The sequence below is a fragment of the Leptodactylus fuscus genome, chromosome 4 (assembly GCF_031893055.1).
Source record: "Leptodactylus fuscus isolate aLepFus1 chromosome 4, aLepFus1.hap2, whole genome shotgun sequence".
NCBI classification, from domain to species: Eukaryota; Metazoa; Chordata; class Amphibia; order Anura; family Leptodactylidae; genus Leptodactylus; species Leptodactylus fuscus.
This window is the reverse complement of record NC_134268.1, coordinates 47,535,827-47,557,146: the sequence shown is the minus strand read 5'-3', so window position 1 is coordinate 47,557,146 and position 21,320 is coordinate 47,535,827. Positions and strand designations below refer to the sequence as shown.

Here is a 21,320-nt window from a genome sequence, read left to right as displayed (position 1 = left end):
AATAAATAACTATATATTCTGAATTGCAATGAGTGTGGACACTGAGGCAGTGCTGTGCAGGAATGTTGTCTGTCATGCAGGGTGTATATGAAAGAGATGACAGCAGGCGAGCCTGTTCTGCAATAGGGGTAAAGTCCAAGAAACTTTCAACAGCTGTTTCCCTTTGAACACACGGCCGTAGATGTGTATTTTAAAGTCCTTCAATAAAATAATTAATTAGATCTATTCTGTAGCACAAGTAAAGGACACAAAGTTCAGTGTAATATATAATAATGAGCAGAAAAGACAAATTATACTCTAGACTATTATTCATTTACTTGTTCTAGTTAGACAATCCTGTCATATGGTAATCCTTAGATGCTGGGAGTGGGAGAAGGGGATTTATGCAATTAAAGGAATTCTATGGGATTAATATTTAACAATAATTTGAACACTAAAAGCTCAACAAGCCATTGACACGATTTAAAATTCAATCCCCTGAGCTAAACTCTTGGTAAATGGTGAGTACGGGCAGCCACACATAGTCTACGGTAATAGTGAGCTATGAATGTACAGTCATGACAAAAAATAAAGTGCACCCTCTTTCTATTCTATGGTTAAGTATCAGGACATAATAAAAACACCTGGTCCTTAGGAGGTCTTAAAATTAGGCAAAGACCACAGGTTATATCTTCCTCCTTGGTTTTGTATTAATACACACCTAAATGCTCCACCTATATGCCAAACCTTCTGCATCGATAAAAGTGAGCGCTTGCTGATGATTCCTTGATTAAGGGCATATGATCACCAGAACCCCATGGCCACTTGCGCTCTTAAGGGTGGTGACACATGGTATACCTGGATCAGGGGCAGATTAAGGGTACCATGGGCCTGGGCTGTTCAGAAAGCTCTGCCCCCCACCTCCACTTCATGCCAAAGATCTCTTCTGGTCCCAAAGTATAATAAGTGAAGACCCAGGGGAATTGAGAAAACCTAATAAAGAGTGTGACTCACCTTACCTGGGCTCCAGCACATCCTTTTCGGACCTCCTGAATGACTCCAGGGACTGCTGATGCTTATAATTGGTCCTAATCAGTCATGTGGCTCATGCTGGGATAAGGATGCACAGACGTAAGCACAATTTATGGCACAATATATGTGACCACAAACATCCAATTACAGGCCTCAGCAGTCCCCAACTTCATTCAGGAGGCCAGAAGAGGATGCACTGGAGGCCAGGGGAGGTGAATAACTCTATTTGTTATTTTTGCTCACCTCCCCTCGGCCTCTGCTTATTATACTCTGGGGTCTGAAGAGTATAATAATAGCAGTTCTGATTTGGATATATTTGGTCTAAATGAAACAAAACAAATCTTTCAAGGTGCACCCAACACATACTCATATCTGGTAGACTCCCGTGTCCTGGCATGAAAGCTGATACAGTTGATTATAAGGTCAGATTAGAATGGGGCAAATGTGCAGTTACTTTCTGTTGGGCCCCATTATGGCCTCGGGCCACCACACTTTTCAAACATATTATAACCTATCCCTGACCTGGATGCAACTGCAGCTACATCTAATACCCGGCCGTGGATTTTGTGTGAGTGAAACACTGATTCATTACAGCAGAAACACCTATGGAAGCAGTAGGGGTGTACTTAACTTGGCACACACTTCACGCTTCTACACTTCAGCCCAGTTTTTGTTAAATAAATAATGTCATGGTGTAGTTTGCCAAAAATAAGTACTGGATCGGTACTGTATCAATTGTGGGTACTGTGGTGTGGGAGTGTGGAACCCTTGAGGTCTGAGTCCTACTTCCTTTGCTGGATTGATTTGTCTGCAGGCTTGCACTAACCCACAGGGGCGCAGGTAAATCCCCCGGTGGACCCCTGATTCAGTAAGCCTTGATTATACCACACTGCCAGGGTTCATCTTTCCCAAATTGCAGATCTCGGAGAAATAGGTCCAAGGTCCAGCATAATGCCTGAAGACTCCTTTTTGATCTTGCTATGTGCCTATATGTTTTTGTCTGACCATAAGTAACCTACAAAAAATAATGTTATCATTGTTTTTCCTGAGAAACTATTTTAATGTGTATTAAGTTGCCCCTCCCCACTTCCTGAAAAAAATCAATACCAGCTTATCGCACACCCATTTACCCTGCCTTCCTAGCTTGCTGGATAATAATCTGATTTTCTCACCATTGCCTGCACTTATTTGCGCCATAGTAATGGCATTGATAGATTATTATCCTATTGACACCTGTTGCAGTTTCTTTCTTCAGTGTGGGATTTTTTTTTTACTGGATGTTAGACTTAGAGTATATGTTATTGACTGCCACAGTAAGTGAATAAAATATATGTGCTCCCTGTAGCAGCTCTTATTTTAACCCTGTACAGATTGTGCATCTTGGGTCTCTGCTCTAAATAAAGTCATTTGAGCTTCTAAAGCCTCTGTGAACACATGAAAAGGAACATTGTTGGTTATCTCCCTGCTATTCATTGTTGGTTAATCATTTACCATCAAGGTCACTATTCTAATTTTACTGATGCTTTATGATTCCCATGGCTATGGGAAAATATATGAGTATCTCTGTAATAGTGTTTCTGGGGGATCTTGAGAAGAGAAGATTCTGAGAGTCCACCATTTCACAGACAGCCTTGAGTTAAAGGGATTCTGTCAGCAAAAAAAAGTATTGATAGCACCTTGTAGGGTGGCTTGTACACTTTCCAAAGATGTCATTCTTATTCTGCATTGCAGCTCCATTTTCATGAAAATCAGTGTTTTATTCTTATGCAAAGTAGCTGAAAGGGGCTTTAGGGGCGTTTCTTCTCCTTCTGGAGCTTCACTCTTCTCTCCAGAAAAATCACCCCTAACAGCAGGCAAAATGTGGCAAAGTGGAAGATGTCACTTAAGAAACAGAGGAGGGACGGGGGGCAGAACTGGGCGGCAATTAGGGGCAGTTATCTTGAGTAAAGTCGCAGTAGGATAAGAAACGCCCCTAAGACCCCTTTCAGCTAATTTGCATAAGAATAAAACACAGAATTTTATGAATATGGGGTTGCAATACAGAATAAGATAAGGATCTTTGGACAGTGTATAAGCCTCCCTACAAGGTACTGTCATTAGTTTGATAGAGATTTACTACCTGACAGACTCCCTTTATTGATGAACTATCAACTGCTCAAATCATGGCACAGACAGGTTGGATAAACAGGTTGGATTTGGATAGATAAATTGTTGCCAGAGAAGTTTGGCAGAATCTTTCTCCCCTCTCTTGGTTCAGTACACATGCACTGCATGGCCGAGGTAAGTGTGCCAGTGTATGGGGGGAGTCAGATAAGATGTTGGCAGAACAGCTAAATGAATGACTGGTTTACGTGCCAAACCCACCTACATCCTTATGGGATTAAACTGTCTTGATAACATATGCCATCTTAATATTCTTAACCGCTGCTTGGACTACATTGTACAGACAACTTAAAGGGGTTGTCCCGTCACAAGGATCCTATCTATAATGCTTATTAATGTGAATGTAAGACTTTTCCTAAATACACTGCTTCAGCAAAATTGCTTTGTTTTGGCCACTATCTCACTTTATTCATTTTTTTGTGGCCACAGCCCTGATCTAGCTGCTCCTGAGTCAAGTGATGTGTCTGCCTGCTCTCAGGGGGGAGGGAGGAGGGGCTAAGTGCAGGGAGCGAGCCTAGAGGGGGGGGGGGTAGTTTTCCCTTTGGGGGAAGGGGCTGCCAATACAGGGTTAGACGCCGGCACAGGTGAAGCCAGCAACATCTCTATGCTTCTGCCCTGCATGAAGCCAGCAACAGGGGGGCGGAGGGGGAGCGGAATAACAGCATCGCTTCTACCGCTGCTGGCTTCATGCAGGGCAGGCACATAGCGATGTTGCTGGCTTCACCTGTGCCGGCGTCTAACTCCCCGGCATCCGCTGTAATAGGCGGATGCTGGGGACTGTTAGACGCCGGCACAGGCACATCGCTATGCTTCTGCCCTGCATGAAGCCAGCAGCGGCAGAAGCGATGCTGTTATTCCGCTCCGGGGTCACATATGCAAAGCCAAGTGGCGACTGTATTTGCATTGTGAAGGGTAGACTGGTGTATGAGCGCGCACGCAGGGCTGGCGGCATCTCGCCGCTTGGCTTTGCATATGTGACCCCGCCCACCAATGATGAAACAAAGCCGGAAGACAGAAGATTTTAGAGGAACGAAGACAGGTGAGTATGCGACGTGGGAGTACCCCTTTAAGACATTTGCTTTATAGAAATAAATGAATAATGATCTTTACAGACGTGAGAGAGTGAGTACCTGCAAGACCCTCTGGGCATAAAGCCATACTATTATCCAATAAAATCAGGCGTGTCCATTCCACTGGATTATGGGGCATGCATCAAATGTGCACTAGGATATATGGTAACAACTGCTGCCTGCTATCTGCAACCACATCCTGCTGATAATGGAGTCTGGAGATTTCTTGCAGTACTTGCAAAGTGGATAGGATTCTGGCTAATCCCATCCACACATTGCAGAAAAATATCTGCAGTGGAAATGCTGTAATTTCTAAAAAATGTTGCATTTTTGGAAATTGCAGCATGTCTATAGGACATATATATCTATACGAACACTGGGGTTTCTATATAGGTATAATAGGGAGCCTCCAACGCTAGTGTGAATCCAGTGTAAGGTTGCATTCACACTGAGTAACGCTGGCGTTTTTTGTGCTTATTTTTGCACATAGCGCCGCGTTAACGCCACGTTAACACCGCGTATATGCCGCGTTTGCGCCACGCTATTTTGCGGTTGCGTTGAACGGCGCAAATGCGGCGTATACGCAGTTGGCAATAGCGGAAAAAAGAACGCTAGTGGGCTCCATAGACCACCATTGTAAAGGGGCGGATTATGACGTGGATTCCGCTGTCAAAATCAGCCCCTTTGGCCCCGTGTGAACTAGCCCTAACATGGGTTGTGACTTATATACTTCTATCAATAACACCTTCTTTATTTTATTGTTACTTACTTATAGAGGGCCATCATATTCTGCAGTGCTTTGCAGAGATATTGTCTATACTGTCCCAAGTCGGGTTCACAATCTAAATTCCTTATCAATATGTATTTGTAACACATCTGATGCAAAAAGATACAGTTACTCAGCACCTCCTAACAGGACAGGTGCAAATCTGCTCGGACTGCAATGCAAAAGCCAATAAACACAAAGAGCTTGCTGTGTTGTGGCAGGGGGCTTACAGAATTTGATAAAATATGTGCTAAGAGTCTCAAATTTACTTGCAATAAAAAGTAACAATCTAATATATCTGCAGACAGTACATCCTACCACCTGCAGAATACTGCGGCGTCTTGGGTTTCTTTGATAAAGATACAAAGTTTCACAAGATATTGATCATTTTCCTTGGTCTCTTTTATCTGAATGTAAGTGGACAGAGCCCTCTAGTGGTGGAATATATATTAGTGGACGATTCATACAATGGAAAGATAATAAAAATAGCCTAGGAGTGTATACTAAAAATACCGGCCTATGTGAAGAAGTTTATTTATGGCTATGTATTTCATATGCTGCTTTTGGTCACTGCACACAATGGAGTGAAATTTCTTAAGCCATTGCCAAATGTATCCAGCAGCAGCTTAGCCTGCTCTCCTCAATGACACATACATGTTTAGATGAACTGAGAGTGCATGTGTATGGGAGAGTGGGGAGGAATAGATATTGAATGAGTGTTATTGAAAGTCTATGGGTATAGAGTCTATACAATAGTTACAATCGGACCTGGGACCTCTGTCTAAATAAATAGAAATATATTCATACAGAATAAATCTAGTGTTATGGAGTGCGTATAAATGTCCGTCTATCTATCCATCCATCTATTGGCTGATCTACAGTCTATATCTGTCTATGGGTGGCAGCCATGACGCAGATGACAACAGACAACCGTGTAGATATGAATGCCGCCATAGTTTGCTATTAGATAGCTTATTGTTTATTACTTGCTCTTTGTTAAAGAACATGCCGTATTATAGGTTTATCTGCAAAACTGGATGGCCATTGAAAAGTATGAGCAAGTTTATAACAATTTCATAGAAAACTACAGTGGTATCACAGTTGCCACACTTGGACTTACCCTATCTATACCCCTACATGCTGCAAAATGTAACACAGATAACTGTAGAGTGTGAACTGGTCAAAGAATTGGCTCTATAAAGCGTTATACTTATGAATAGAACTATATTAAAGTACTTGCAGTAGAATGTATAAATGTCTATCTATATCTATTGCTGCAGGAAAGAGGACCGATAACTGCAAAGTATGAATAAGTCATATAAATGGTTTTCATAAAAGTAAAAGAACAGTAAGGGTCCATTCACACGTTGTGTTTTGGTGAGGATTTTGGCGCTGAATCCGTGTTAGAATCCACGTGGAAAAAACGCCTCCCCATAGAGTTCTATGGCTTCCGCTAGCGGAAAAAAAGCTTCTTCCTTCAGGTGGATTCCGCTTGCAAAAACCAATGCAGCCAATAGGAGGTGGAAAATCCACGTGGAATTGGAAAATTTCCTAATTCCTGAATCAGATTTTTTTCCTTGCCAAAAAACTCTGTGTAAATGGCCCCGATGCATTCACACAGAGAAAAATGTTGCGGATTCCGCACTGATTTTGGCATGAATTGGCACGGAGTTAGTGCGGAATCGGCGTCAGATTCTGCGTGGGAAAAAAGCCTTCCTATAGAGTTTTGACACCGATTCCATGCTAATTCTGCGTTGATTCGCCAAAATCGTCGTGGAATCCACACCATTTTCCTCCGTGTGAATGCAGCCTTAGGAGGACTTTTCACCACCCCCTGCCAAGTCCAGCTTTTTTTTTTTTTCTCAGTTTTTTTGTGTGTTGTTCCAATAAGCACAAAGGAAATAAACATGTATAACAAAATGTGTAATTGCAAGAATTTTCAGGGAGAAATTGTTCATTTTCTGGAAAAATTTTCATGGGTACCAACACTTATGGTTTACGACTGTATAGACACTATACACATATATTACAGATATTATACACATTATTATAGACGTTATACATATAGATTACAGACATTGTAGCCATGTGTTACAGAAATTATACAGATTATGGACATTATATATATTACAGATATTATACACATTATTATAGCCATTATGCACATGCTGCAGACACTGTACTGTATACGTAGATTACAGACAGTGTAGCCATATGTTACAGCTATTATACACATATATTACAGACACTGTAGATACATTACAGCCATAGCTGTATATATATATATATATATATATATATATATATATATCTGCTATAGTATATAGCACTAGAGCACTGCTCTCCCTGCCTCCCTATTCACAGTACACAGGTGACCGTTCTCCCACAATGCTTTGCTCCTGCTGCCGTTGCTGATACAGACGGAGGCCAGTAGTAGCTGCTGCAGCAGCCGAGCATCCCCCGGCAGAGATGAGTGAGGAGCCGGGGCCGCTGCCCACAGTCCGCCCGCACCCCGGGGACAAGCTGATCCTCTACCACTGGACACACTCCTTCACGTCTCAGAAGGTGAGATCAGGACTGGACAGCTCAGGGCTGGAGGCCGCGCCTGTGGTTCATGGAGCCTGGACTGCAGTTTATAGGGCTGTATACGCCATCAGCCCCTGTGCAGTATATAGGGCTGTATACGCCATCAGCCCCTGTGCAGTATATAGGGATGTATACCATCAGCCCCTGTGCAGTATATAGGGCTGTATACCATCAGCTCCTATGCAGTATATAGGGCTGTATACCATCAGCTCCTATGCAGTATATAGGGCTGTATACGCCATCAGCCCCTGTGCAGTATATAGGGCTGTATACGCCATCAGCCCCTGTGCAGTATATAGGGATGTATACCATCAGCCCCTGTGCAGTTTATAGGGCTGTATACCATCAGCTCCTATGCAGTATATAGGGCTGTATACCATCAGCTCCTATGCAGTATATAGGGCTGTATACCATCATTTCCTATGCAGTATATAGGGCTGTATACTCCATCAGCTCCTGTGCAGTATATAGTGCTGTATACCATCAGCTCCTATGCAGTATATAGGGCTGTATACCATCATCTCCTATGCAGTATATAGGGCTGTATACGCCATCAGCTCCTGTGCAGTATATAGGGCTGTATACCATCAGCTCCTATGCAGTATATAGGGCTGTATACCATCAGCCCATGTGCAGTATATAGGGCTGTATATGCCATCCTGTCTCCTACAATGTATCCTATAGAACAGGGGTAAGGAACGTACGGCTCTCCAGCTGTTGCAAAACTACAACTCCCAGCATGCATACTTGCACTTCTGTTCTTGGAACCCCCATGGAAGGGAATGGAGCATGCTGGGAGTTGTTTTTTCACAGCAGCTGGAGAGCCGAAGGTTCCCTACCCCTGCTATAGAAGGAGCCTTCAGTGATCTCATCTCACTGCCCACACCCTAGTCTAGGAAATGGGGCTCATCTGGCCTTGTATTGTAGACATTGAGGCCCCTTCTGCATTATTCCTATTACTGAGGGGGATCCTTATAAATGACATTTTTACAATGTGCCTATCTAATGTAAAATATACTCAGGGGAAAACCTAAGAACACATAAACATGGCTTAGGGCCCATTCACATCACATATTTTACATCTCTTTAACCGATGCTAAAAACACATGTAAATACCGATTGCGATCTGTTTGCAGAGATCCATGTTAAAAAAACCAAAAAACAAAAAACAGATGCATTTTTGTCTGTACTTTTTGAAAGACACAAACATGTAGAATAACATATACTGTACTGTTATGTCCTTCAGAAACATTGGACAGAAATAGATCCTTTTTATTACATTGATCTCCATGTGAGGGGATGGTGATTTGTTACATGGATCCCTCTGCCATATAGGATCCCTCTGCCAGTCTTGTCCCGCAGTGGTGATGACCTCTGCAGGGGATCATTGGCCTCAGGTGTAATTCCTGCAGTAGTGATGTTTTGGACATGCACACATGACCTCTGCAGGGAATCACTGGCCTCAGTTGTAATTCCTATAGTACATATGCAAAAAGAGAAAGACAGGGCCCGCACATCCCAGTCTTATACATTGATCAAGTGCTTTTAAGCAAATTCCACAACCACAACACAGCGCCCACAGGGCGAGTGACCCAGTGGTCCGGCAACACCCCTGCCACCAGACCAAGCCCCCAGGCTCTGGGCCGCACTGCCCCATGGGCACAGTACCACAGAAGCAGCAGACACCATGTAGCACCGCACCATGTGAACAGATCTCAAAAATTCACCTTACCATGTTGCTCCAGTCAGAGAACTGAGAGGCAGGGGTGTTGCCGGACCACTGGGTCGCTTGCCCTGCGGTTGTGGCGGTCGCTGTGTGGTGCCGCACCCAGTAGAGTAGGGACCCACTATAAAGAGGTCGCCGTGAAGTGGCTAGTGGGCTTATACACCTTGATCAATATGTATACTAAGAACCTCATGTTCAGTATTGTAGAATTTGCTGAGAAGCACTAGATCAATGTATAAGACTGGGATGTGCGGGCCATCTCTTTCTCTTTTTGCATATGTAATTCCCACAGTGGTGATGTATTGGACCTGCACACATGACCTCTGCAGCCGATCACTGGCCTCAAGTGTAATTCCTGCATGGATGGCTGTTGAGGCCAATGATTGGTTGTAAGGGTCCATTCACACGGAGTAAACATGCGCTCATTTTGGCAAAATACACATATAAAGAATACATGGGGGCCACACGGTGGCTCAGTGGTTAGAACTGCAGCCTTGCAGCGCTGGAGTCCTGGTGTTCAAATCCCACCAAGGGCAAAAAAACATCTGCAAGGAGTTTGTATGTTCTCCCCATGTTTGCAAGGATTTCCATCCCATATTCCAATGACATACTGATGTCTGCATACCTTCCAAAAGTGTATAGCAAATATAGATGTGATCATGATATGAACAGGGCCTTATCTAAAGAAAAATAAAAAAAAAATGTAGCAGAGCTTGGTTGGATGCGTATAGTATGGTGAACACTTGCAGTATTAATGCTAAGACACATATAACATTTGGGGTAGTTTGGAGTCGTCCTTGGTGCTCCAAACTGCTCATTTGCAACAGAGGCATTTTCATAGGGGAGGTTTGGAGGAAGCATAAGGTGAGCCTGACCTATCTAAGGCCTCTTTCACATCTGCGTCGGTAATCCATTCGAGGGAGTCCGCATGGGGACCCCCTGAACGCATTTGCAAGAAAAAAGTTGTACAAAAGTTTTTCTCCACTTCCACCCCATTCTGAGTTTTTTTTCAATGACATATACATCTGTTTTGTCATTATTAGGTGAGGCTAGTCATAGCAGAAAAAGCATTGACTTGTGAGGAGCATGACGTAAGCCTTCCCCTCAGCGAGCACAATGAACCCTGGTTCATGCGACTCAACCCCTCCGGAGAAGTACCAGTCCTGGTGCATGGAGAGAATATCATCTGTGAAGCTACCCAGATTATTGATTATCTGGAGCAGACATTTAGTAACGGTAAGAGCATTGATATGGATCATGTGTGAACAGTCTTATAGTAAAGGGTAGACTGCCAAAAACCTCAAATGCCCATACAGTTAAAAACTGTTAGTGTAGGCAGCGGGACCGCGGCTTACACTGACTTCAGAGTGTCACCTCTGTGCCGACGCAGGCACGATGATGTATGTCATCGGCACATGTAGTAAGAAAAAGAAGGAGGACACTCTTCATGGGACTGCATACTGGGTATGTGGCATATAATACTGTGTGTGGGGCCTACTTTGGAGTATATAATAATGTGTGGGGGCCTACTTTGGAGCATATAATACTGTGTGGTGGCCACTGTGGAGCATATAATACTGTGTGTGGGGCTAATGTGGAGCATATAATACTGTGTGGTGGCCACTGTGGAGCATATAATACTGTGTGTGGGGCTACTGAGGAGCATATAATACTGTGAGGGGGACCTACTGTGGAGCATATAATACTGGGCATATAATAATATGCGTGGGCCACTGGAGCGCATTGTACTGTCTGGAGGCCACTGTGGGGGAGATTGTACTGTTTGGGGTTCTTTCCCTATTTATATCACATTTATATCAGTGAATATACAGATACTAAGTGCATGGAGTGCATTGTAACTTCAGAATGGAGGGGTCAGGTTCACTGGAATAGTCTACGATTCACTCCTTGTCAAGGCTTTTAAAGTCCTTTAAAACTTAGTCTTGTAATCCACAAATTTGATAATAGTCATAGCCATAGTCATCTGTGATACAGTGTGTTCTAGGCTGCCTGCAGGTCACCTGTCCCGTACTCACAGCATCACTTGACTGTAGGACAGTAGACCACTGGTCAGGTGATAATTCACTATGATACAGTGAGTTCAGGTCAGCTGAGCCCAGTCAGTCCAGAAAATGCAGCCCAGAGTTAAAACCGTGACCTGATTCCGTCCCTTTACAATGTGGCATGATTTTTTGCAACTCTGATGTAATTACTTTTGTCTGTAAATAATCCTGGTAATATCTGAATATATATGCAGAGAAAACACCAAGGCTGGTACCAGATGAAGGAAGTGTCTACCATGTCAGAGTGCAGCACTACAGAGAACTGCTGGACTCATTGCCTATGGATGCATATACTCATGGCTGTATCCTGCACCCAGAGCTAACAGTGGATTCAATGATACCAGCATATGCAACATCTAGAATTCGCAGTACGTACAGTATATACAGTACCGTGGAACTTTTATGTTCTTCCAATTGTTGAAAGCAGAATGTGAATACCACTGTGCTTGTTTGTATATTATGTGCATGGAGTGGATATTGAACACCTTACCAGATGACTGCTAACGCCAATTAAAGATCCAGAAATAACAACTAGGAAAATTATACATGACTATCAATGCTTTTAAAGGGATTCTATCATTCAGAAAACTGATTTTGAGCTAAGCATATGACTGAATAGCCTTTAAAAAGGCTACTCAGATGCTGCCTCCAGTTCTTCCAAAGACCCCCCCCCCGCTCTGTTCTGAGCGGTACTGCGCATGCCTGAACACCGTTTTCTTGTAGAGAATTGCATGATCGTACTGCGCATGCACAGCACACTCATGTAGTTCTCAGGGGAACTAAGCATACTGCGCATGCTCAGTATACTCAGTTCCCCTGAGAACTACACGAGTGTGCTGCGCATGCACAGTATGGTCGCTCAGTATACTTTGTTTCCCTGAAAACTTCACGAGCATGCCGTGCATGCGCAGTACGGTCATGCAGTTCTCTGAAAGAAAATGACGCTTGGGCACGCGCGGTACCGCTCAGAACATAGCATTACTGCGCATGCACGGGATTTCAACCACCCAGAGCGAGACAACAGAAGATATAGGCGGTACAGGACGTGCGGAGAAGGAGGTCTTCTGGAGTACAAGCAACAGAGGGGCATTACAGAGGTATGACGCGGGGGCTGCTCACTGGCCCTGGGGAACGCCCATGGTGCTCGATGAGCCTCATTAGCATATAGTATTTACCCATTTTTACTAAAATCAGGAGGGGGGTCTGTGGAAAAACTGGAGGCAGCAACTGAATAGCCTTTTTAAAGGATATTCAGGCGTATGCATAGCTCAAAATCAGTTTTCTGAATGATAGAATCCTTTTAAAGGATTGTTCCACCTTATAAAGTGATCGCTTATCTTTGGAGCATGGCGACCAAAGAGAAAATGTCCCACAAAAAAAAAAAAAAATCTGTGACTTGCACATGTTCACGTGGTCTTCTCAGGTACAGGTTGTCTGACTGTGTTTGCATTTGGAAATCCATGTGCTTAATGCATTTGTTTCATGATCTATAGTCAAGTAATAAGAATTAGAAAGAATTTCCAAATATTTTTGTGCAGTAGCAGCTGGAACATTGTGAATGACTATTCTGTTTTCTGCTGATCAGTCTTGATGTTCACCATTGGCAGGTCAGATCGGTAGTACTGAATCTGAACTCAAGAAACTGGCTCAAGAAAACCCCGACCTTGAAGATGCCTATGTTGCGAAACAAAAACGCCTAAAAGTAAGTGAATCCTAATGCAAACAAATGTATCATATTGTATATTTTATTAGATACATGTTAGAACACAAAGTAGTTTTTTTTTACATTTAAATTCATTTTATTAATAAAATTCCATATTTGATTCTTTATTCCATTTTCTATTTGTTATTGAGATTTATGGTGTTGCGTTGTGACAACTTTTATAATTCCTAGATTACAGAAATGTTAGCAGATGTTAATAAGATAACTCTTGTTGTAATATAATTTATGTAGATTATCTAGAATCACTTTATAACCAATCATAAAACCTGCGCTCAATACAAGTTGCCAGGATTATTGGATTACTGGATTTCTGTTGTGTGGATGTTTTCACAGACGAAACTGATGGAGCATGATAACATAAAATACTTGCAGAAAATCCTCGATGAGCTGGAAAAAGTTCTGGACCAGGTTGAAACTGAACTACAAAGACGTAGTGAAGAAACCCCAGGTAATAACCACTAATCCAGAATAAATAATCTGTAAATTAAAAATAGCACATTGGAATCCTACATTAGTATATGTGTTCTTCTGGGGTGCCCAGATAAACATTCTTTACCTTGGACATTTAATCTTAATCTGTCCCTAGTTGTACGGACGGTGAATGCAGATGTGACGGGAAACAGCGTCATTGGGGTGGTTGTTAAAAGACATGGAGTGGTGGGTCAGTGCATGAAAGAACATCATAGGGGTAGACGCATCATATAAAGAGATGGTGTCATGGGTGGCAGTATCAGAAAGGGTATGATGAGTGGTGATATCACAGGTGATGGGTGAGTAGTGGGCAGTTATGCCATAACAGCTGCTGGTCCTTTATACTAATCTTTGGGGGTGATCTGGGGCCTTTGTAATATGTTCTCTGATGATGACTTCTAAAGAGTTATCTGAATAAGGGTTGGTAGATTTTCTCACAGGTCCATGTGATTACATGGGGAAAAATGGTGATGTCATAATAGGCTGTTTTCAGTCACAATGCTTAATGTGCCCTACTTTAATGGCCAGGAATGGCATGAAGACATAACAGGTGGGGACAGGAATAGGAAGTGACCTTACAAAGCGTATCGGCTCTTATTGAGCAACAGGACCTGCAGCTCCTAGACAGCCACTGTGGATGCACCTAGGAGTAGTAGCCCATGCTGGAAGCATAGTGTGTCCCATTTAAGGCTCTATAATGGGCTATGGAAGGGTTGATGTAGAATCACAGGGGCTTATGTACAAGGAAACAATGAATATTTGCTGAACTGTAGTACTCTAGCACAATAAATACCCAACCTTCTGGCTTCATACACTATTTAAGTCTGAAGGCTGCTAAGAACAGCTGATAGGTGGGGGTGCGGGTTGTCAGACCCCCATCAATCTCATATTAGAAGAGGTCATCAATATCAACAACAACCTAAAGCCTTTCAGTGAAGGGGTAGGCTAAAGGCGGGTTCACACCTGCGCCCGGTCTCCGCTTTGCAGGTTTCCGTCTTCTGCCCGAGAAACTGGACAGGAGACGGAAACCCGGCAGTCAGTTTTCAAACCCATTCATTTGAATGGGTTTGCAAATTGACCGCCCGTGAGCGTCTTGTGCCTGCCCGCGGCAAAACCGTTTTTTTTCTTTTTTAAACTGAACACAAAATCCTGCATGTGTGACTTTGTGTCCAGTTAAAAAAACTGGTTTCGCTGCGGAGAGGCACAAGATGCTCACAGGCAGTCACTTTGCAAACCCATTCAAGTGAATGGATTTGAAAACTGAATGCCGGGTTTCCGTTTCCTGTCCAGTTTCTTGAGCAGAAGATGGAAACCCACAAAGCGGAGACCGTGTGCAGGTGTGAATCTGCCCTAATCTTGTATGACAAAGAGGAGATTGCAATTGCAAACTTTTGTTCCACCTCTAATTATGACCCTAGTAGATGGCCAGTGTTGGTTTGCTCTGCCGTATATATCATACCTTTAATCAATGGATACACTATATTGTATATATATTCAAATATTAGTGTTTCTATGCACCATAAACTGTGTTCTAAGATACATGTTCTTTCCTTTGGCATTTATTGTTTCTATCTTGTATACAGAAGAAGGCTCAGGCAGTGAGTCATGGCTATGTGGACAGTTTTTCAGCCTGGCAGACGTATCACTAGCTGTCACTCTTCACCGATTGAAGTTCCTTGGATTTGCTAGAAGAAACTGGGGGAATGGAAAACGTCCTAATTTGGAGGCATATTACGAAAGAATCTTACAAAGGAAGACGTTCAATCAAGTTCTTGGAAATGTCAATAACATTTTAATCTCTGCTGTGTTGCCGACTGCATTCCGCGTGGCCAAGAAACGGGCCCCTTCTATTCTCGGCACCACCGTCATGATAGGATTGATGGCGGGCGCGGGCTACATTGTTTTTCTCTGTGTTAGAAAAAGACTTTTCAATGCCTTCTCCTCTTTTAGGGCAAAACACTTTTTTTAGTTTGTCTTAAACTGTTAAATATAATACTAAGAGTTTATTCTAAAGATGCGAGAATATAGAAGAATAAAGTGTAACATACATAATCGGGATTGTGGCCATAAAGCCATTCACATTGTGTACACATGATGTCATCATAATAAAATATAGACAGCATTTATGTATAGATTGTTATCTGTGTGTCTTTCATGCTTATCATTATGCATTAAGGAGTTAATAGCCCTCATCCACTGTGTATTTTGAGTCTGGATCTGGTTACTGCCTCCATTGCAGTGGGGAATTTAGATTGATTTACCTGATCTGTTGATGATGGACGCTGGGATTCTTTCCTGATACTGAGCTCCTGGTCATGTGATTGGAACCAGCGGTGGTCGTCTGATCTGGGGTCAGAACCCCAGGTCCATCATCAAGAGTCCGTGGGTTCAGGTAAATTAATCTATACTCCGCCAACAATCCCTTGAGATGACGGCACCAAATGGTTTTATGTTCTATTCAAACTTAGAAGCTAAAGGGGTTTTCCAGCAACAATAATAATATTTCACATAAAACTACTGTGCAAAATATCATTGTCAGCCATTGAAAATAACTGGACAAATGATATATGTCACTAGAAAAAGCCCAATGAAATCCCACTCTGTCACTGAACACGTCCATATCCCCAGCCACCCTGCACCCCTACACCTAGCAATTGTCTCGCTTGGAACTAGCACTAGCTAGGTGTAGGGGTGCCGCTGACTTCAGGCTGCTTTCACACTATACTCAATCCATGTGAATACAGCATCAAGAAAGATTGGGGATTGCACACAGGTCAGGCATGCTCAGTTCCTGTTTTTCTCCCCTGCAGCTGTTTATTAGATAAGTACTACACAACCATGTATATAACGTCCTAGCAGATGAAGCGTGCGCAGTGTATCAATAAATCCTGTTAGGCCGGGTTCACACGGAGTTACGTGCCGCGAGATTTGGCACGTAGACGCCGCGTGACCCTTTGCGTGCCGTACACGCTCCCATTCATTTCAATAAATAAATGCACGGCCGCAAACTAGCGCGGCGCATACGCTCCCCGCTCCCATTGAAATGAATGGGAGCGTGTACGGCACGCAAAGGGTCACGCGGCGTCTACGTGCCAAATCTCGCGGCACGTAACACCGTGTGAACCCGGCCTTAGGAGGAACAGCCAGTGCACATGGTGGAGAGCAAGGTTCACCTGGGAAATGTAGTCTTCACTGGTGAAGCAGACAATCACATATTCTGTAGTAAAGAGCGCACTCTTTGGCCACAGTAGGAAGAAAAATTTTTTTAAAAAGTGAAATCCTAATGGATCCTGAAAAACCAGGTCATCAAGACCTGTAATATTGACAGTGCCAATAGTATTACATCTGAGTTAAAGAGGGTTAGCTCCAAAATATGGCTGCCATTACTTCAGACTACTGATAGAAGTGTAGTGCTATGGTAAGTGGGCAGTCCTCCACCATTGCTGAGCAGTGGATTGCTTGCTATTTTTGGATGTAAGCAAGACTGTTTTAATGCAACTCTGAAAACTTTTTGAAAGTAGGCCCCCAACCCCCCCATAACTTAATTTCCCCTGCCCCACTAATCTATCAATGTTACATTAAAAATACAAAAAAACACGTTCCCATGGATCTGCAGGCTCTGTCCTGTAATCTCTGCGGCTCAGCGCCACCCTAGAAAGCTGAATAATGGAGAGAGAAGATGATGACTGTAAGTTCCTAAGGACACAGAGTTGAAATCACTGCCTGCCCCCTGGAACAGCGGGACAACACCTAAAATGTGGGACTGCAGTGCTCGATCCAGGGTGGCAGAGGAGGGCCCCAACCATAGGGCCAAAAAGTAAGAGGACAAGAACGGCCTCTTACTCAAGGTAGGACTGGCCCACCAGGTGTTACGTAATGATCACAGTCACAGGGGGTGTAAATAGGCCCAGAAGGGCAGCTGGAGACGGCTGGGGCCCCACAAGTCCATAATAGTAGTTTTAGAAAGCCTGATTCCCCGACCACTATATTTACTATACACCTGAATTCCAGGCCCTATAGCTGACAGAGCATTTCCTAGACTGGATACAGTGGCATCCACAACTAACCTGAGAGCAGGGCTAGCTATGTACTGCAGCTTCTGAATGTGAACAAAACAGCTGAGGAATGGAAACAAAAAATACATAAAAAAATTGTAGAATTTATATAGTGATGATGTTTTATTAATCTATAACCAGGAAACCCCTTCAACTAGAACTGTATGGTTTGTAGATGCTATAAGTCACCACCAGATGTCAGCAGTGTACCACAGCGCTCAGCCTCATTGCAGATTTCAGGGCTTAAGCCTTATAACTGACAGGTTAGCATTTGTTACTAAAATAAAGTCTCATTATTGCAATTGGATATAAAGCTTAGGTCTGTTGCCAAAGGGAACAGAAATCAAAGGGTGTCCTGATTTTCACCCCTCTCCCTTCACCTCCAGCGTGGACATTGAGTTCGTTCTCAGATCTGAACATCTCAAGATATATCCATACAATCCTAGTTTTGCTGCTTTCTTAAGAGAACTATGGTTGGATGAGTATCATTTTATGGGATTGACAGATCTAGTCAGGTATGCTGGGAATAGCAGTGTCATGTATATGATTTCTGATAAATAATAGAAAGCTATTATTAAGAAGCAGGTCAGTAGGGGTGCTATTCCCAGCAGGGGTGCTGTGGCAATAAGGAGTGCCAGGGAAATACTCAGGTTGGGAGATCACCATATGTCTTCATGCAATATTATCTGGGTCCTTAGGATTTTTTATTTTTTTTTTGCCTTTTGATAGGATTGGGAAGCACTCCCTTAGGCCAGGGCCCCACGGGCTGGAAACGCCGTGGGAAAAAATCATGGTGTTATACACTACATGCAAAGTGGATGGGATTCATGTGAATCCCATACCCACCTTGCGGTTAAAACCGCAGCACAGACACGCTGCGATTTCCAAAACTAGAGCATTTTTGGAAATCGCAGCATGTCAATTTAGAGAGACATCACATACTTTACTAGCAATTCTAAGAAGGGAATATGCAAATAAATTCTAGCGCCACCTTTAGTTTCCTATAGATCACTGCTTGGTTTTCTAAGAAACCTAGAGACGCTGACTGGGATTAAAGCCAACTCAGAATATCTCACTCAAAAGGAAAAATAGAGACCCATTCATTGCCAGGGTGCTGGTTTGGGTAGCTGAGAGGTCATAAATTAGAGATGGGTGAACCTCTCAGGATTTGTTTTGTTTTGGGTTCTGGCAGTTCAGATCCAAGATTTGTTTCGAGTGGAACAAGGTAGGTATGAGCTACATTGGCTTAAAACATAGTGTAAAACAATCTAAGGGCCCTCAGGAATCAATCTATCCAATTTCTACTTCTCTAAGGAAAAGACAGCCAATGTTATGTCAAATTTAAAGTGACATTATTATATTCTGGGGTCTCTTCAGACCTCAGAGTATAGTAAGTGGAGGCCTGGGGAGGTGTAAAAAATAAAAAAAAAATCGTCCTTTCCTTCCATTACCCCTTTTGGACCTCTTTGCAGCATCTTGCGCTCTCTCTCTCTCTCTCTCTCTCTCTCGGCCTCCTCGGTGACATCATGAGGCGCCATGATGCTTGGCTTCCCGATGTGACAGCTGCTGGGCCAATCACAGGCCTCCGCGGTGACGCAGAGTACATGACATCACCAGGAGAGCGCAGGACACCGTAAGGAGGCCACAAAGAGATTACTGAAGGCGAGTACGAATGTATTTTTTACGCTTCCCCTGGGCTTCCATCTATTATACTGTGGGGTATGTGTGGCCAATTTAGTTCAGATGAATCTCCATTTGTTTGGTTTTGAGCTGGGGCGAACCCAGCTCATTACCAGTGGGTTCTTCCATCTCTATCAAAGATGTAGGTCAGAAGGGCACCCAGGCTATGATCTGGCGTAGATTTCACCATGAATGTGGCGCACCCTCCACCGACTCAAGAGGAGTCATAGATCTGCTCCAGTGATCTTCCTGGTTTGAGAATTCTTTTGGTGAATTTAAGAGTCTTGTACTGTAATGGCTTCTTCCATTGTATTTAACAGAATGGCAAATTGGACAAAAGAGTTCATTCGTCTCTAGTTATGTATAATAGTAATAGTTATATTGCACTCAGCACATAATATATTTTAGGTTTGGTCATTATTTTTTAGTAAACCCTTTATCCCATTCAGTAATCACAGAGTGAAAATCACATTATCTCTTGATAACATTGTTCTTACTAAAAATTAAATTAAAAAAATGTGACTAAAATTTCCCTATTATATTCCATCATTTCATCTGTCAAAATTCAATGTTCTACATTCTAAGGCTACATTCACATTACTGGTGAACGGTTTTTCATCTGATCCATCAGAACAATGGACGTTCAGGATTGCCATATTGACAGATAAAAATGGATGACTTTCCCTCTGTACATGTCATCATTAACGTTATTGTTAAAATAAAGATGGAAGGTCCCTTCATTGACTTTCCATTTTTAGGCTGAGGCTCCATGTTGTGGAAACACAACTTTTTTCGTTGCAGGTTTTGCTGTTTTTTTGAGCCAAAACTTAGAGTGGACTGAGCAGGAGTTAGAAGTATAAGAGCTCCCTATATATTTCTCATTCATTTTGTAGTCATTCCTGGCTCTGGTTGAAAAAAAAGGCAGCAAAATCTATAACAAAAAAAGCTTTGTTTCCACAATGTGGGGTCTAAGGCCTGGTTCACATCTATGTTTTGTATTCCGTTTGGGGAATCTGCTTGAACGGAATACCGAACCCTTTGACAAGCGGTGAGTTTATGAAAGCACATGGACCCCATAGACTATAATGGAGTCCTTGTGTTTTCCGTGCAGCGTCTGCACGGAACATGCGGAGAGAAAAGTACCTCATGACCTACTTTCCTCTCCGCATGACTCGTGCGGACACCATGCGGAAAACACACGGACCCCATTATAGTCTATGGGGTCCGTGTGCTTTCATAAACTCACCGCTTGTCAGTGAATTCGGTATTCCGTTCGGGGGGTCCCCAAGCGGACTACCCAGATGGAATACCGAACACAGATGCGAACCAGACCTTAGCCTTAAGATAGAAAAGAAAAGTGTAGCCTGTGAAAAAATTAAAAAAATTAGACCAAAGAAAGGACCTTCAGTTTTAATATTGTAGACAATTGGGACAGATACAAATAGAAAACGTCCCATTTGTATCCATCAGTCTGGCAACTTCAGTCCCCATACACACAGGAGACCCCAGTTTAGAAAATCTGGTCTATATTTTCTGGCCTGAACAATTATCTATGATCTGTAAGCCACTGCTTGACTCCTAACATCATAGGTCATTATGATACAAGGAGTCCCGGTCTCCCAACTGGGCTCTGGCCAGGAGTTGCATCCAATGTTTGGACCTGATTTTCTGACCCAGATTCCCCCGTGTGCATGGGGCCTCAGTGTCTGTCCTGATTCTCTGATAGAGAGGAACAATGGACACCACAACTGTGAACCCAGCCTAAATTCTTAAAGTTTTACAAAGTCGTTAAAAATATTAAAAAGATTTAACCATTTTTGGCCATGTAAATCACTTTTGGACACTCATTTGATGCTTCCAAATTGGACCCAAGAAGTGATATTTATGTGTTCTAGGACAAGGAATTCTGCAGATGATGAACGTCTTGTGTTATCTCTCAGTTCTTGTTCAGCAGTATTTGGTTAGGAAGAATTCTATTCTAGATCCAAATTTCACAGTCTGAATTG

The 21,320-nt window shown here is 43.0% G+C and overlaps 1 protein-coding gene across 2 annotated transcripts; it reads left to right on the top strand.

The window, feature by feature from the left end:
* The first annotated feature begins 7,433 nt into the window (after window positions 1–7,433).
* GDAP1 (ganglioside induced differentiation associated protein 1) lies at window positions 7,434–15,666 on the top strand. 2 transcript variants are annotated; one of them, XM_075270454.1, is made up of 6 exons: window positions 7,434–7,575; window positions 10,366–10,558; window positions 11,580–11,753; window positions 12,993–13,087; window positions 13,442–13,556; window positions 15,166–15,666. In XM_075270454.1, exons 1-6 carry the CDS (start codon window positions 7,480–7,482, stop codon window positions 15,546–15,548), a joined length of 1,056 nt encoding a protein of 351 aa, XP_075126555.1. In that variant the 5' UTR covers window positions 7,434–7,479; the 3' UTR covers window positions 15,549–15,666. The 2 variants fall into 2 exon arrangements, with proteins under 2 accessions (XP_075126555.1, XP_075126554.1); XM_075270453.1 differs by having other exon boundaries at window positions 15,163–15,666.
* The last annotated feature ends 5,654 nt before the right edge of the window (window positions 15,667–21,320 follow it).

What these genes read in the sequence shown, in the direction of transcription:
- GDAP1 (XM_075270453.1), top strand. Translation starts at nt 7,480, where the DNA reads ATGAGTGAGGAGCCGGGGCCGCTGCCCACAGTCCGCCCGCACCCCGGG. An exon ending in GGAGCAGACATTTAGTAACG is followed by an intron (nt 10,559 to 11,579) that starts GTAAGAGCATTG and finishes ATATATATGCAG; the next exon opens with AGAAAACACCAAGGCTGGTA. An exon ending in TGCAACATCTAGAATTCGCA is followed by an intron (nt 11,754 to 12,992) that starts GTACGTACAGTA and finishes CACCATTGGCAG; the next exon opens with GTCAGATCGGTAGTACTGAA.